The 16,734-nt window shown below is 45.0% G+C and overlaps 2 protein-coding genes across 4 annotated transcripts; both read right to left on the bottom strand.

Annotated features, from left to right (window-relative positions):
* Window positions 1-2,000: 2,000 nt before the first annotated feature.
* Window positions 2,001-5,690, bottom strand: LOC107221207 (pro-resilin-like). Its single transcript, XM_046746036.1, has 4 exons — window positions 5,605-5,690; window positions 4,523-4,580; window positions 3,879-4,001; window positions 2,001-2,743 (listed from the first exon to the last, which is right to left on the bottom strand). The coding sequence occupies exons 1-4, from the start codon at window positions 5,688-5,690 to the stop codon at window positions 2,492-2,494; spliced, it is 519 nt and encodes a 172-aa protein (XP_046601992.1). The 3' UTR covers window positions 2,001-2,491.
* A 503-nt stretch (window positions 5,691-6,193) lies between these two features.
* LOC107221215 (pro-resilin) lies at window positions 6,194-10,110 on the bottom strand. Of its 3 annotated transcripts, none has more exons than XM_046745271.1 (5): window positions 9,775-10,110; window positions 8,447-9,347; window positions 7,926-8,344; window positions 7,218-7,845; window positions 6,194-7,148 (listed from the first exon to the last, which is right to left on the bottom strand). In XM_046745271.1, the coding sequence occupies exons 1-5, from the start codon at window positions 9,781-9,783 to the stop codon at window positions 6,955-6,957; spliced, it is 2,151 nt and encodes a 716-aa protein (XP_046601227.1). In that variant the 5' UTR covers window positions 9,784-10,110; the 3' UTR covers window positions 6,194-6,954. The 3 variants fall into 3 exon arrangements, with proteins under 3 accessions (XP_046601227.1, XP_046601226.1, XP_015515614.2); XM_046745270.1 differs by having other exon boundaries at window positions 7,926-8,353; window positions 8,456-9,347; XM_015660128.2 differs by having other exon boundaries at window positions 7,926-9,347.
* Between the last annotated feature and the right edge of the window lie 6,624 nt (window positions 10,111-16,734).

The following is a 16,734-nucleotide window of genomic DNA, read 5'->3' as shown; positions in this document are numbered from 1 at the left end:
TGCGATCAAATAAATTCCGAGATCTGTACATGAAATTCATTTCATCAGTTGCATGAGTCGTGTTTTTGTCGAGTATTTCTTTTATTTATTTATTTATTTTTTTTTTTTCTAAGCGAAGAAATTTGAAGCCTTACTTTTCACGAATATCGTGGCAATTTCCTGTTAATTTCGGGCACGCTGTTCAGCGCGGGGAAAAAACGAGGGCCTCTCAGATTTATTCGCCGAATAATCCGGGGAGCATGGCATAACACGTACATTTCCATCGAATACGATCCACGCACGCGATATTGCCGAGAAACGCGTGATGCGGAATTATTCCGACGAAGCCGGAGGCCATCGAAACAACAATCCCGAGATAATTCAGAGTGCCTTTATTGAAATTGAGAAAATTGCAAATTACTTCCTTCCTCTTCTATTATTTTCAATAGCGCGATAGCTGCGGGCGCCTACACGCGAAAGCTTCACGTTTCAAACTGAATTAAAAACTCACGAAGATCGTGGTCCCAAAATTATTTACCACCATATTTCATTCTTATCACTCCGAAATTATTTCGCGATGAAAATGAGCCCGGACTTTCGCTCGACGATAAATATTGATTCTCGAATTCCATCGTTCGGATTGAAACCGACTAGCGAATGTCAGGCTGCTGATCGATGTCGAGGGCGAGGACACCGCACGGTGCATCCTGGTATCCTGATCCTTCGGGGCTTTGAAATCGATGTGACGAAACCCGTCAGGGATTAGCTAGTAATTCCGTGTTTGGTATATGATTTTCGTACGATTATCCAGACGATTGAATTACGTTTCGCGGAAGAGAATGAGAACGAAGAAGCAACCCTTCTTATCGCGATCTCGCTACACATCCTCAATTAATGCGTGATTTGAATTAATAATAGTACTCGGGTCGACGTTGATTCAAGGGATGATCGGCGGTACGCGATCTCCTTCAAACAAGGTCTGTCGAATCGATAGCGATGTAAATTCTGATATTACCTTATACCGTCGCATTTACCCTCCCCCCTGTGAAAACATATTACTGATCGGTATCGAAGGAGGAAAGAAGAAAAGTTCTTTCGCAAAACCAATTACGTTGCAAACGTTCCCCTCCCCCCCCCCCCCTTCACCCCGCCGTCTCCTGTCAATTCCTCCCCCCCCCCCCTCCCCACCCGCCTTTCTTATACCACTCGACATCCCTCGGAGAAGACGAGATGCTCCCACGTGCCTCTTCCTTCGCTCGTATTATATGTAGGTACAGATAAATCGCATTATTCAAATTCCGGGGCACTCGATCGCCCGGAAATACCCCCGCAGTCCTGCCATCCGGTCGTTACTTTTACGCCGGTTTAACCGTTAAGATAAATATGTTATTGGGACCACCTTACTAAATTCCAATTCGGGGTAGCTAGCCGCCCAGCTCCCGAACGGAAACACGGATAACGACAGCAGCTGTTCACCCCCCACAGATGCTCTTTATATTCACTGGGATATACTTGAATTTGTATTCATACCGTGTATCATAAATTCACCTTTATGTAACATGAGACCGTAATGCACGTGTATTTTTCACTCTCGCATATTTTTTCACAATATCCTATATAAAATAATATTCGCGAGTTTAACAATAATTGCGATAATAACGACGACAGCAATAATAATAATAATTATAATAATAACAATAATAATAATGATGATAATAATAATAATGATAATACTAGTTATAATAATGACGGTAACAACAACAATGATTCAGGCAATAAGGGAGATTAAGATTTGCGAATTCAACCACCATCGAGATACGCGGTTTTAAGACCCTGGCCTTAGGCAGACACGATTTGTCAGTGGATGCGATAATGTCGCGCAATTTCTTAGCCCTGCGACACGTAGCCCTTGTTAATCCACAGTCATAGAGACACGGACGCACACAGGCACATATATAGGTATACGTATAACGTAGAAATGTAAACATGCATTTGTGTATGCTGTGTAATAATTGCAGGATTATACCTAATTCCTTGAAAATTAGACGCAAAGGGAAATGCGGCGTAAAATATAATTGTTGGTGCTTTAGCTTAGCGCCCTGCTAATGTATACATATACTCGTACATATGTTCGTGTGTGTGTATGTGGGTGCGTATAGCCACGATTTATAAACGCGTTGACAAATAATAACAATCATCTTTCACCGGAAAGAAATTGCCTCGTAATTTAATATCCATCATCACCTCTCGCAGAAAATTCGTTCAGACGTTTGGATCCTCGTAATACGAGTTTTTTGTTTTCTTTTCTTTTACAACGGAAATTCGCAACTCGAACAACGATTGGCAGAATATTTGCGATTGTCTTTTCGTATTATACCGGGGATAATTTATCCCGTGTTTATTATCAGTTCTGTGACTCGATTGCCGAAGGACGAATGATTGGAGATAGGTAATTTATCGGAAACGCGCGGACACTGATCGACGATTTTGCCAAAGTCTTCGATTCTGGTTTCTAGTATCTGTAACCCTCGCCACTTCCGCTTTGACCACCTGGAGCCGGAAACGAGGCTGTTCCCTCGTAGCGGACCATCGGACGATACCCACCGCCGTCTGCAACGTAGTCGACTATCTGGGTTCTACCATCCGGCAGTAGAACGTGGTAGCTTCCGGTCGCCTCGTCGTCCTTCCGCATTTCCCGGTGACCGAAGTCCAGACCCGATGCTGCGTCCTGAACCTCGTACGAGAATTCGTAGTTCGCCGGATCCTGATCGAAAGATGCACAATTTTACGTTTAGATCGATTTGCGCGATTGGTTTGTGGCGGAGAATCGATCAGGTGATGAAATATGGTGACAAGATTACGCCTGAGTATCAGAGTTGTTCTCAAAATGGTCATTTTTTAATTTCGACAAGTTCACCTCCCAAGTTAGCTTTAAATAATTCAAAAATAACTTCCCAATTTTTTCAGATTTTCATTTCAACTTTAACCCGTGTCTGCAAGAGGGTGGATTTCCCCATTTCACCCTTTCAGGAATACATTGAATTTACCCAACAGATTTCGATCAAATTTGGCGTAACAGGGTTTTTTGGATCGCCGATTACGAAACTGAACTCGAAATTTGAATATTCATAATGGCGGATCGAACATAGCGAACCAAAATCCCAAAAATCACTTGATGTTGCCATATTGGATCTACCATTCGGAATTTTGTAATTTTGAGTTCAGATTCGTAATCAGTGACCTTGAAAGCCCCTGAGTACCGAGTTTTATCAAAAGCGAATTATTTTTTGGATTTTCGTCAACGATATTGGATCCACAATTTTGAATTTTCAAATTTTTAATCAGTGACCCAAAATCCCCCTACACCAAATTGTGCCAAAATCCGTTAGGTAGATTTAATGCGCCCTGAAGGGCTTATATATATAATATTGAGACAAATTGAGATAAAAAACTGAAAAACTTGGGGAATTATTTTTGAGTTATTTGTGACGAATTTGAGAGGTGAGCCGGTCAAAATTCAAAAATCACCATTTAAATATGTATAATTACGCAAAGTGCGCTCGGTATTTTAAAATGCCGAAGGTTTGGAACTTCTGCGGTGAAAAATGACTTGAAATCAATGGTGAACTCTTTCTTTGACTGAAAACGAGCTTTCTCAGAAAGACAATTAAGCTCTCCTCTTCACGATTGAAACCGACGAAGAGTCCTCATTTTTTTTTTTTATCTTTCTTCGACTCTGGCATAATTCTTCGTCAAGTACGGTAAGTCGGGTCAACATTGAGAGATAGGTGATTGGCAATTGAGCGGCGGGATTCGGCGAGATGAAACGAAGCACAGGAGAGTCCGGAATGAGGTTCGCAGGATGCGAGGGTTTAAATGTATTATGCATATGTACGTACGCCAGCCCATTCGTCGGGATGGCCGGCGGCAGGTCTTCCCGGTGAATTCCCAGTCGGTGGAAGGTACGCGGGTCCTTGGGGATCGGCCAGAACTGCCACCAGTAACGGCAACAAGAAAATCGTCTGAAAATTCAGTACGGTAGGGGGTTGAATATTGCAGGTGAAAACGTCCGTGCGCCGAAAGAAATCCTTTCGCCTTTCCAAACTGCACGAAAATGCGTCGTCGCGGTTTCGCAAAATTATTACACGATTCCGGCGCTTTCGCAGAACGCGAATTTCCGGTACACCCGATTACTTTTATGAATCGAATTTTTCCCCCATTCCTCAGTCTCGGTTCATAGTACATAGAACCCAACGTCGTCGTGGTATGGAAGTTAATCGCGCGTTCAAGTCGTTCCGAATTCCTCGAGGAAAATTGAAAAACCTTTACGACGGTTTACCAGTGGACCCTTATATTCAAGCTGCGGTTTAGAGGGTGGTTGGGAATTCCCTCCCTCTCTCTCCCCAATTTTACCGAACCAAATTTTTCATTTTTTTTTTCCATGCACTTTCGCGGCGTATGAAGAAATTCGCGAAATTTCAACCCGTGTTTCATTGATTCATCGACTAGAGGTGAGGGGGAGAGGGAGGTTTTAATTATTCACCCTGTGTCTCGCAGGTGGGTCTGAATTGTGAGAACGAAAATGGTCCGCTGGTTCGAGTCTGGTTGCGCATCGACAATGAGTCTCTCAGGGGTTGGTGCTTGCAAGACGGTAACCGTGGCGACGCCTTCTTTCTCTTTCTCGCTCTAAGATTCTGCTGAGTGCCTATGCAGATGAATCAGATCTACTGGTTAAGTATTTGCAAATTATTTGAGCTGTCGCCAAGCCGAGTGCGGAGACTTGAATAAAATATAAGGAGCGAGGACTTCGAGGCGGACAATCGAATTGCGAGTCGCGGCGCTGCGCGGTTAAGCGCCAAGACAAACACCTGTTTCGAGCTTTTCCCGAAGCTTTGAAAGCGAATAACCGCTTCTTAGTTTCTTGTTTTTTAGGCGAAAGAAACAGTATTATCAGCTTTACCCACCTTTTCCAACATGGCGCTACTTCTTCTTCTTCTTCTTTTTCTTCCTCTTGGCGGATTGCGAGGACCGTTATCAGGCGTCGAAAGGGAGACTGAGATGAGCCGAGAAAACGTCGCCACCTTTTATACCTAGAACCGCATCGTCATCAGCGGGTACCGGAATGAAACACAGACCCGGGAATACAGTAATTTGGAGAATACGGTATGCATCACGGTAATTATATTTAATAATAAAACCGCAGATCCCGCGAAGTGGGAGCGGGAAACCGGCGATGTTGCGACGCAGGTAAAACACGTCTCAAATTCCGATGGATCGTCGATCGATGATTGAGGACGCTGCGAGTTCCTCGGCTAGAAAAAATATTCAGTCCGATCCTTAGCGGCGTTCGAATTGCGCAGGCATTATTATAACACGGGAAGAAAGTTCTTCCTCCTGATATCCTAATGCACATTAGATGAGCTCGAGAGTACGAGTTTGTCTCGGTCGCACGTGAGCCGATTACGAAAGTCTTGAGACAGAGTGCAGCAGCCGGCGCCGAGGTGCATCCACCACTCTCTCTGGGTAAAAATTTAGCCGGTGCACTGCGGTGCAGCAATCGATTACGTGCATCGGAGGCGGCGAGCATCTCTCGAAGATGTTCCTGTTACTCTTGGCAGCTGTTACGTGTGAGCGCCGAGTCTCACTTTCAGTACCGCTGCGGCCCGATTCACCGTTACAGTTTTATATCCAGGTTCGAGCCTGCGGTGCATCGGGAGATTCGAAGGAGGAAAAAGAACCAGAAGCCCAAGAAGAAGAAGAAGAAGAAGATTAACACAACTTCTCCGCGAGATTTTACCCGTATTAACGATTGCGAAAATTTCTTACCGCATCGGTTTACACAGTATGCCGTATACTTACGCTCCTTGAGTCGAATAAACTGCTGCAGTTGTGCTAAATATTTACATCTTCTGCCCCAACGGCAAATGGCTTGAAAATTAAATCGTTCTACAGTCTATACCCGTTGTCGCAGCTTTTGTGGTTGGTCTAAAATATAGTTCAGGATATATTTGACGCTGTGTTGGTTACAGTTTGTTTTTTTTTTTTTTTTTTTTGAATTAGGTAGCTCATGATGAAGTAACTAATTGCGAAAAGCTCGTGCAAGGCTTCGATACCGACGAGATTTCACGTGACGGTGAACCCAAACTTTAAGAGGCATTAGTTTTGGACGATTTAGGATAAAATTTTAGCTATGTGTTGATTTGAGGAAGAAAATAAGTCAGTACAATTTACCTAGATACGCAAGCATTGTATAATGTCTTATGTTTATTATTATTATTTGTTATTTTTCATAAATTGTGAATAATTCAATACGGTGATACACAAAGATGATCGAGACTATAGCAACCGCACGATCCCGAGTTACAGGTATAAACTATGAGAGATGCGTAGTGAGATCTGATTAAATACATATAAGAGAAAATAAAAAACAAGACTAAAAATTAATTAGAAGTTTTACTACTTTGTGATATAGGAGAAACGGAACGAACTCTACTGATGCAACTGGCAAACATGCCGGACGAAAATTGAATAAGAGAGATCAAACTTGTCGAATTAAGTGAGAATGATTGTATAACGTATCGTTGACCTCGAGCCATCCTTGAAAATCCTGAGGCTGATCTCGGGGCCGAGATCTGGGATAATGGATGATTACATTATACGGGTGACATGATCGGAATCAGAGCTTGTTTCGCGTTACGCGTTAAATAAAACTAGGTATACTGCGTATTGTACGATTATAACGTACGTTATAGCGGATTGATGATATAATAATGATAATAACATATATAACACGAGAAGGTGATTACACAGTATATATGTATATAGTATGTAAATTATACGTTTGTATGTCTGTGCGTGTATGGCTAAATGAAAAACAATAAGTTAATCCGGTAAGTCGATATTATCGTCCGCGGGAATGTTCGTACAAAATACATTATATAACAGGCCATTTGTGTCTAACTAAATCGGTGCGGATTAGTATTGATAACCTCCGTTAGCCGCCGCGTCACCTCCGCTCCCCGACGGGTAACCGCCCCCGTTACCGCTGCTCGGACCCCCGGAAGAGTAGCCACCATTCCCGTTTCCGCCTCCACCACCACCACCGCCTCGTCCGCCTCCGAATCCACCGTTTCCACCGTTTCCTGATGGTCCGCCGGACGGGTAACCGCCTGTGAAGTCCCGAGTTCAAGTTTGCCGACTAACGCCATTTTGCTTTTTTCATTTGGCGAAATACTCACCGCTTCCGCCGCCTCCGAATCCTCCGCCGTTACCGCCACTTGAACCACCCGCAGAGTAGCCCCCGTTACCGTTCCCGTTTCCGTTACCTCCGCCGAATCCGCTGCTTCCAGGTCTTCCAGAAGAGTATCCACCGCTTCCACCTCCGTTGCTACCAGGTCCTCCCGAAGAATATCCACCGTTTCCGCCTCCATTGCCTCCGGGTCCTCCGGAAGAGTATCCACCGTTTCCGCCTCCGTTGCCTCCGGGTCCTCCGGAAGAGTATCCACCGTTTCCGCCTCCGTTGCCTCCGGGTCCTCCGGAAGAGTATCCACCGTTTCCGCCTCCGTTGCTACCCGGCCCGCCGGAGGGGTAACCGCCGTTTCCACCGGAACCGGAACCTCCGTTACCGCCACTTTCGCCTGGTCCACCGGAGCCGTAACCCTCGGACCCGGCCTCACCTTCGTATCTTATTTGAGGTTTGAATCCGTCCTGATCAGCCTCGTATTCGACTATCTGTTTCCTGCCGTCGGGAAGGAGGACGTTGAATTCACCCTGAGCTCTGTCGCCATCACGAGTTTCGGTGTGTCCAAAGTTGCTGCCGGACTCGTCGTCCTTTACTTCGTAGGAGAACTCGTACTTCGCCGGTTCCTGAATTTTTGTTTCGTCTTTTGTTTCAGAAAAATTGGGGTATGTGCTAGGAGGAGATTTGGGGCTTCGGTTGTACTCACGTTTCCACCATCTTCACCGCCCTCGCTGCCGTATCCGCTCCCACCACCTCCGCTGCTACCACCATTTCCAAATCCTCCGCCGTTTCCTCCGGGCCCACCAGATGCGTAACCATCGGCTCCTACACCGCCGCCTCTGTTGGCACCTGCAGCAGGGGCTCCATAGCTGTCAGAAGGATTGCCACCTCCGAATCCACCTCCGTTTCCTCCCGCGCCAGGAGCACCGTAGCTGCTCGATGGTCGGCCAGCTCCGCTTCCTCCATTTCCATTACCGTTGCTACCTCCTCCAAATCCACCACCGTTGCCTCCGGCACCAGGGGCTCCGTAACTACTCGATGGTCTACTTCCTCCGTTGCCTCCAGCACCTCCAGCACCTCCTGGCGCTCCGTAGCTACTTGATGGCCTACCGCCTCCATTTCCACCTCCGAAACCTCCACCGTTGCTTCCTGGCCCACCTGGAGCTCCGTAGCTGCTTGATGGCCTACCACCTCCGCTTCCGCCTCCATTTCCACCTCCATTTCCACCTCCGAAACCTCCACCGTTGCTTCCTGGCCCACCTGGAGCTCCGTAGCTGCTTGATGGCCTACCACCTCCGCTTCCACCACCGTTTCCACCACCGTTTCCACCTCCGAAGCCTCCGCCGTTGCTTCCTGGTCCACCCGGAGCTCCATAGCTGCTGGATGGTCTACCACCTCCGCTTCCGCCACCGTTTCCACCACCGTTTCCACCTCCAAAGCTTCCGCCGTTGCCTCCTAACCCACCTGGAGCTCCATAATTGCTCGATGGTCTACCACCTCCGCTTCCGCCACCATTACCACCACCGTTTCCACCTCCGAAACCTCCGCCGTTGCTTCCCGGTCCACCCGGAGCTCCGTAGCTGCTCGATGGTCTGCCACCTCCGTTTCCACCATTTCCACCGAATCCACCCCCGTTACTTCCTGGTCCACCTGGCGCACCGTAGGAGCTCGATGGTCTGCTACCGCCATTTCCATTTCCACTTCCGCTTCCACCTCCTCCAAACCCACCTCCATTACCGCCAGCGCCTCCGGGTGCACCGTAGCTGCTTGATGGTCTGCCGCCGCCGTTTCCGCCATCACCACCTCCAAATCCATTTCCACCACCGTTACCGCCTGCACCAGGCGGTCCGTAGCTGCTAGATGGCTTGCCACCACCAGAAGGACCGCTGCCACCTCCAAAACCTGGTGCTCCATACTGGTTTGACGGGGGACCACCACCGCCCCCGGAACTACCGCCGCCTCCAAAACCTGGTGGACTGTATTGATCCGACGGCGGTGCACCGCTGCCTCCAAAACCTGGGGAACCGCCGCCACCGTTTTGTCCACCTCGACCCGGTGGCAGATACGAATTCACCGGCGGCTCTGGCCGCGCTAGAGCCAGCGCCATTATGGCGGTGGCTAGGACACACTGGAAAGTAACGATAACAGTGTTGAAATATCGATGAGTTTGTTGGTCGCGGTCACATTGTTTTGCAGCCGACTCGTAATTGGGAGGCGAAAACAACTGGTGAGGAGGAGGTTTCGAACTACAGTCTTCGAACTTTTTCATCCAATCTCGGAATCTCCAGAATTCGTTAGAATCTCAACGTGGAAAGCATTTTTGGGAGATGAAAAATTTAAGATTCAGAAGTGAATCTCTTGGGTTTACGACACTCCAATACACTGAATAAAACACGAAGCTCACCTTGAACTTTTAGATCAAATATCGGAATCAATCAAGGAAGGAAATATCTCGACAGAAAAATCATTTTCACAAATCTTAAAATCAACTGACTAGAAACGAATCTCTTCGACTCGCAGTGGCTTTAACACTATGAATCGACTATGAAACTCACCTTGAACATCTCAAATATCCGTGCGTTGAGCGATAAAGATTTTCACCAACGGTTGAAGCGCAATGTGATTTCGCGATGGTCGGGGCTCTGATACCTTGTTTTCCAAGGATGAGCCAGCACCACAGAGTGGTGTTCAGCGAATGATAAACCCTTGAAGCAGATCGTCTTTATATACCCCCTAAGCATCGGCTCATCCGTGATTCTCGATCATGGATTTCGTGCAACGAGGCTAAGATTTACTGCAGCGTTGATGCACCGCTCCGTGTCTTCTCTGCATCGGTAGTAGTGCAGAGTGGGTAAGCGGGGGCAGAGAGAACCGCTCAAAGACATCGAAGACAACGTCGTCACCTACGGATCATGGATCTTTCCGCTTATTCCTTGAGCCTGCAACCGCTCTCGTTACGAGATCCGATTTCTGCATCCACGTGGAGCAATCGGTCATTATCTCACAATGATCGGCTCAAACAGTACGCGATGGTATCCATTATGCTCATCAGCACCCAACTCATTCGGCAAAACCACTCGATATTTCTCAATCAATAAAAGCTATGAAACTTTTGTGGTTAAGGAGCCTTGGATAATGCACGGAAGTAATCGTAGGCTGCACCACTTATCAGCTGTTAACGAAGTAACAAAAGTAAAACGATGTCTCGGTAATTCTTGCATTCTTCTTGTCTTCTACCGCCAAGAGGATGACAATTTTTTTGCAAACTTCCCGGCGTTATTTGGTCAAAAATTGTTCCTAATTCCTGCTCAAAAATCAATGACTGCAGAAGTACTGAAATTCTTCATCTTTGAATATGTCAAATTTCCTCACTTGAGCTTTCCTCTTCATTTTGAATTCCCCAACATCGTTCTCCACCTTCTTCTTCGACAATTACCGCTGGATTCTCGCAAGTTCGATATCTCTTCTTCACAGTAACCAGTTTTCGATTTGCAATCATCAATGATAACAGCCGATTCGTTATTTCTCTTCTAATATTGGCTTCGATGTGAAGAAATTGGGTTCCTTTAACGGGTATTAAGGATCGTATAAATCGTCGCATCTGATGAGTCGCCAGTGCGTTGCAGCTGTTGGAGCCTGAGGCAGAGGACGAAAGAGATACGGGAAGTCGCTAAGAGGACGAGAATTTCGCATCGGAGAGTGAATTGACCGGGTTATAAAAGTCGGAATGCATAACACATGTCTGTGAGAAGAAGACCAGGTATACCGGCACATCGCGCATTCCTCGATTGAAGTGGCGGCGAGTTGCCGCGCTGTAATTATGTAACGATATATTGTGAGGCCGCCTTTGATTTATATTACAGTTTCGAGCCTTCTACAACTCCGTGTGGTCTAGTTAGCCGTGCGTCTCATCGCTTAATGACTCAATTCGCTCGTGTTGCAAGTGAAGTGAAAAGAGCCGGTGAATTGAACGATATAAAACAAAACAAAAAAAAAGAAAAAATCTCACCGAAGATAAGTCGCTGCTGTAAAATTATCGCTCCTCAATCACTGTCAAGAACCACGCTGAAAGAACGCTGTAAAGAAAAATGTAAACGATCGAACGATTGAGTTCGATTTTAGTCTATTACCATTCCCCGATAAGTCCTCGATATTTTCTTCCAAGATATGCTTGCCGATTTTTTCCCGACTTCAAGGCGATCGTTTCGGATCTTTGCACCGTACAGCGATCTCTGTTTGCTCAATACATCGTAGTACGGAATGACAATGCGAGTATTTTACTTACATAATTAGCTCGAGGTTTAGCACTGGCGCAACGTGGGTAGATATGGATGAGTACCAACCAGCAGAGAGAGAACGAGAGAGAGAGAGAGTGAGATAGAACTGCAAATAGTTTCGCAACTAGGACGTATGTATCATCGGTCTCCGTGCTCCTCGCGCACACACGTATGTGGATGCGCACAACCGTACGTGTGGGTATATAGTCGACAATACGTCTCATTCCACATTGTCGCCAGCCGGCGCATCCTGGTCTAGATAATCGATTTCGCAAAGGAGAATTTCGCACGTATCGCATCAACGCGCGCGCTATGCACTAAGAAACGGGGAATTCTCACTTCGAATTTCAGCCTCGGAATGAGTTATTATATTTTCACGATCACACGCGAAAGCGTTTCCCTCTCCTTCTCCTCTTCTTCATTTCGTACGTGGCTCAGCGCTGCAGCAGCATATCCACCGGAAGTGAACCCGGAAGCTTCAGCAGCTGCAGCGCGACACGGAGAAAATTGGATCGCGAAGACAATCTTATGCGTTCGCCTGCGTCCGCCGAGTTGAAGGAATTGTAACACCGTCTGGTCTCAGTTTTCCTTTCTTTTTGTCAATGCGTTTATTTTTTTATTTTATCCTTACGATCATTGTTGTGCTCCTACAAGTTTCCTCGAGCGACTAGCCGACGGTAGAATATCGGAAAAACTCGAGTTTCCATTATAATATCAACTGAAAATTGACTCACGACTCGGATCCAATCTACGAGCTTATTTTACAAGGTCGAGATCCCGCGCGATTTGCGAGTATTATAATAACCGCTCGGTATAACTATTTCTGGAAGCTGTCGGGTAGGAAAAACAATCATATACCTACCACGCGTACAATGTAAGTACATGCACGCAAAATGATCTAAATACTTGTGGCTGCGGTATGAACTTATTCGAAATAATAAGCACCGTGACTCGGTTTCGCTGTATGCATTTATTCTCGTCATCCTCTCGAGCATTCGCAGATTTTACTACGCGCGATGATTTCACATCCCGATTGCGGAATCACGTGTCGATTTTCAGCAAAAACAAATACAAAAAAAAAAAAACAAAAAAAAAAAAAACGAACAAGTTTACCGCATATCCGTACTCGTAAGCAAATCGTTCTACAACGTTCAAATCTTTCCCCCTCATCTTCTCTATTGAAAATCGTTTCCGATATTTTTTTTTTTTTAACCCCATATAGCTTAGAATATAAGCTAACGATGCAACGCGAGGCGATATGTACGCTACGGTTGGAACATCGTGGAGATTTTTTTTTCCTCCTCTCCCCCTTGCGCAAACGGCTGCAAAGTCGAGGATTGAAGAGCGAGCCGACTCCGGTTAGGTAAAGGAATACCGACGTATGTATCCGTGATCCATGCGCGGTGTGGGTGTACCAAGGATGTGGGTAACACGCTCGCTCCGCTACCACATCATCTTTTATCCTCATCCCCGATACGTGTAACACACCTGAAACTCTTATCTCTATATTTTACGATATGACACAATACCGGCGTGCCGTTTTTTACGTCAAGCCTCGAACCGAAACGAAATTCTACCCCGGTCCATCCCTTCCTGCACACGCCAAAGTATAACAATAAGTGACACGTTTTATGACCCGTTTCTACACCCTTCGCGGAAATCGATCCACGTGCTTAGGAAACTTTTCGAGAATTATTAATATCGCGCGTAAAAGATATCAACGATTGTATTTCGTGGGATTTTCAACGTCTGTCTTATTATTTTTACACCTTACCTCGCCGATTATTCGATCAAAAATTATAGTTCTCCGGTATACCGAACGATGATATTTTGATAAAATTTCTTTCTCAGGTTCATTGTTTTGCAATTTTTTTTTATCTTTATTTAGACGAGCTTTAAGAAAAACCAGAACTGTGATAGGAAAAGAAACCCTTGCGTACGTAAAACCCTGAGAAACTCACCGTGTACAATTTATTCCATTCTTTTTCACCAACGCCGCTTACGTAAAATGAATTGTACAGTATCAGCCCAGAGAAACGCGAACGGATTTGAATCGTGGGTGAAAAATTACTACGCCGCACACCGTCTATCGAAAGATGTACGCTTAACGTGTTGTCTATAGTCCGAGAAGAGTTGCAGTTACAGTTGGCCAATCGTATGTGTGTTCCAATTTAGAAAATATCTGCTACAGATCTTCTCGTCTGCGGATAGACGGTATATCCGAGCATCGGATCGGCAGCTGAATGCGATTGCGGAATCTTTTTTATGCGAACCGTGAATAAATACCGCGGATCTCCGAGACGGTTGCACACTGCGATAGTCGCGCTCGTTTCTGACGGATCTATGGATCTGTGGATCCGGAATTGTCGAATATATTCACCGCCGAGAACAGGTATCGCCGATTCTTACACCCCTGAACGATTTTTCCATTCTCTGATTTGACAGCTTTGACGATATTTCACTGCTTTATTACGCTAACTCTTTAGCTTTGTTCTGGCTTTTGTTCAAAAGGACGTAAACCTGGCGGCTAACCAGATTTTATCTCGCATCGTTAGAACTTTATTTACACATTTACATGCCGCGGTTAGATTCTGGCATCGAGATACTGGCTTCTCTTCTCATATATTTGTGCTCCAGTGTCTGCTTGGCAGACTCCTGGAAATGAGTACCGAGTTCTGAACACGTTCGGCAAGTTGCATCGCTCCGCTTGGCGGTCTTGACAGTGAAACGCTCAGAGGCCACCCCTTCCACCCCCGAGACGTTCGGGGAATATTCAAATCCGGTTAACGTTTTCCTCATATCTGATGACAGTTGATAGATTAACGAGAATCTTGTAAGAAGTAGCATTATAACGATGGAAAGGGATCAGATTTCTCTAAAGGATACCGATTACCTAATCGTTATTCAGTCGTTCTATCGATTCTTGTTCGCGAGTTCGTTGAAAGTCGTCTTTTTTTCTTTGTCTCACTCTTCTTCTTCGTTAAATAGAAATAGGGACTCGCAAGTTCTGGGTAAATATTTAATATTAAACGGTTTGATTTTTTTTTCCTACTGTAACAACTTAAAAACAGTATCTCCATTTTCTGTGTTATAAATCCAGCTTAAAATCGCAAAAAACTCATGGCTATAGTGTGATTTACAGGGTTTAACAATGGAATGAATGACGTTGGACAGTTTCAACAATGCTCAAAATCTAGGTCGAGTCTTCAGCTACGCTCTGAGCTTTGTTTGAACTCTTCAGCACCCTCTGTGCCAGAGTGATCTGTCGGAAAACACGAATTAAACATTTTCCGTGTATTTGAAATATAGGTATTCACAGAAGTACTCCGAGTACTGGAGAGTTGAAATTTTGATCGTATTGTGGGTGCAGATTTCATCTAAATTTTAAGACTTGTCACAACTTTGCAGAGCTTTTTCAAGGAATCAAGGAATTTGTCAAACATGACTACAAAAATGTTTTCTCGTGTTCCGAATAACAATTTACAAAAATGGTATACCTACGAGGTGGTTCAAACAAAGCTCACAATTTTTAGACAAGTCTTAAAGTGCACCTTGAATTTCGTTTGATCACTTGCCATGTATTAATGTATCGAAAAACAGTAAAAAGGCAAAATCGATTTAATTCCCGCGTTTCTTCTCCACTTCCACATTCCAAAATCGTTTTCACAAACAGAGTATCCAATTAACAAATCTGCGTAAAAGTGAGGATGCTTAAAAACTATTCTCATGTATAATGCATGTGAATTTAAAGCAAGCCCGATTGCACAATATAAGGAATAACTCCGAACCGTCTCTGCCGCGATATTCAATGCATCGAGAAAAGCACAAGACACGCACGCTCGGTGAATAACTGAGTTGAGATTTTCATTGTTATACGTGAGTCGATATCACCGCTTGAGATTCATCGAGCATCTGAACTCATAGAGCCGGATAGAATACGAGAAAATATTCCCACGCAGTCCATTTCTGTCGATATTCCGTCGGGTCAAAATACTTCAGAGTTTAAGCTTTGGCGAAAAATTTGTAACGAGTAACGGAAATATTTACGTCGGAAGCTACGTGTCGCGGTAATTGTGTAGATTATTTGAAAGAGGGGAATGTTTGGGCCAACGATTTTGCAGGATAAGAAGGAAAACGGTGAAAAGAGAAGGCGGAAAGTTGAAGCTGAGCTTTTGCACGTAACGCCGCTCTGATATTGGTTGTATCTTCCCGTTTCTGGACGTATGTGGAAACCGATGTACGAAAGGAACGGCCGCCGCGCTGTCTTCATATATAAGTGAAATATCTCTGCAGGTTGTGTAACGCTGCGCCCTGACTCCGCCGTTCCTAGATTTTTCTCTATTTTTACCGCCCGCCATTGCCTTATCCTCTTGAATTCCACGTCCAGCTCCCGAGATTCTCATCCCTATAGTGCATCGGTATGAAACATTCCCGATATCGTCCACTCCCATAATGTATACCCACACGAAGAGCCGAGGGTATCTTGCCGTTTCGTAATACGGAGGGTAAGAAATCTCTGAAACAAGTTTTACCACCGAGAATCGATGATTGGCAAAAGATTTACCCTTTCTATTCTATTCATACAGTAAGTCTGATTAAAGTTTTGTAACACAGGTCAGCAAAGAAATAATTTTCTTTTTTTGTTCTTAGTCTCTGTCGAGATGGATAAATTTTGATTCTATCATGGCCAAAACCTTTATTAATTAGTTATAAAGTTTGTTTTTGTGTGTTTTACCTTGACAAATAAGTCTTGAAGATTTTGGTTTATCGCTAATACGGGTGCCTGTTCGGAAGAAAAAGAAATACGTTTTTTATCAAGCATTTCGTTTAATCTATTTTCAAGGTTCGAAGTTTGACAAGGGGATTTGAATTCAGCGTGAATGAATATCATGCAAGAAAAAGCAACGCGATCGGTTAAAAATTTATAGTAACGTATTTCCATACCTTGTACATTATACGAACACTAAGCTAGAAAGTAGGAAGATGTAAGAAAATCGAGACATGTAAATCGTTAATGGGTGTCGTGACTGCAGTGCCAGTCGAGTGGGTTCGCTCTGATTTGTTTCAAGTCACGTGAGGACGTGGAAATTTTTTTCCTCTCTCCTATTCCTCAGGACTTCGTGTCGTCAACGTCGTTCTTGGGTTCATTTATATACTTTTCCCAGGTTGTATAGGTTATATACGTACCAGCTAAGCAGTCAAGCAGCGCGTGACGCCCCCGAACTCACGTCAATAAAG

This window comes from Neodiprion lecontei, chromosome 7 (assembly GCF_021901455.1).
Source record: "Neodiprion lecontei isolate iyNeoLeco1 chromosome 7, iyNeoLeco1.1, whole genome shotgun sequence".
NCBI classification, from domain to species: Eukaryota; Metazoa; Arthropoda; class Insecta; order Hymenoptera; family Diprionidae; genus Neodiprion; species Neodiprion lecontei.
The sequence above is the reverse complement of the archived record's forward strand: the minus strand, read 5'-3'. Positions and strand labels throughout refer to the sequence as shown.

Bases quoted from the DNA above. Each gene is read 5' to 3' on its own strand.
- LOC107221207 (XM_046746036.1), bottom strand. From the start codon at position 5,690: ATGCACCGCAGGCTCGAACCTGGATATAAAACTGTAACGGTGAATCGG. The intron at 4,581-5,604 runs GTAACAGCTGCC...ATGCGCAACCAG, and splicing joins GTGAGACTCGGCGCTCACAC to ACTCGAACCAGCGGACCATT. The intron at 2,744-3,878 runs GTACGTACATAT...TCTTTCGATCAG, and splicing joins ATCCCGACGAATGGGCTGGC to GATCCGGCGAACTACGAATT.
- LOC107221215 (XM_015660128.2), bottom strand. The intron at 7,846-7,925 runs GTGAGTACAACC...ACAAAAATTCAG, and splicing joins GCGGTGAAGATGGTGGAAAC to GAACCGGCGAAGTACGAGTT. The intron at 7,149-7,217 runs GTGAGTATTTCG...GGGACTTCACAG, and splicing joins ATTCGGAGGCGGCGGAAGCG to GCGGTTACCCGTCCGGCGGA.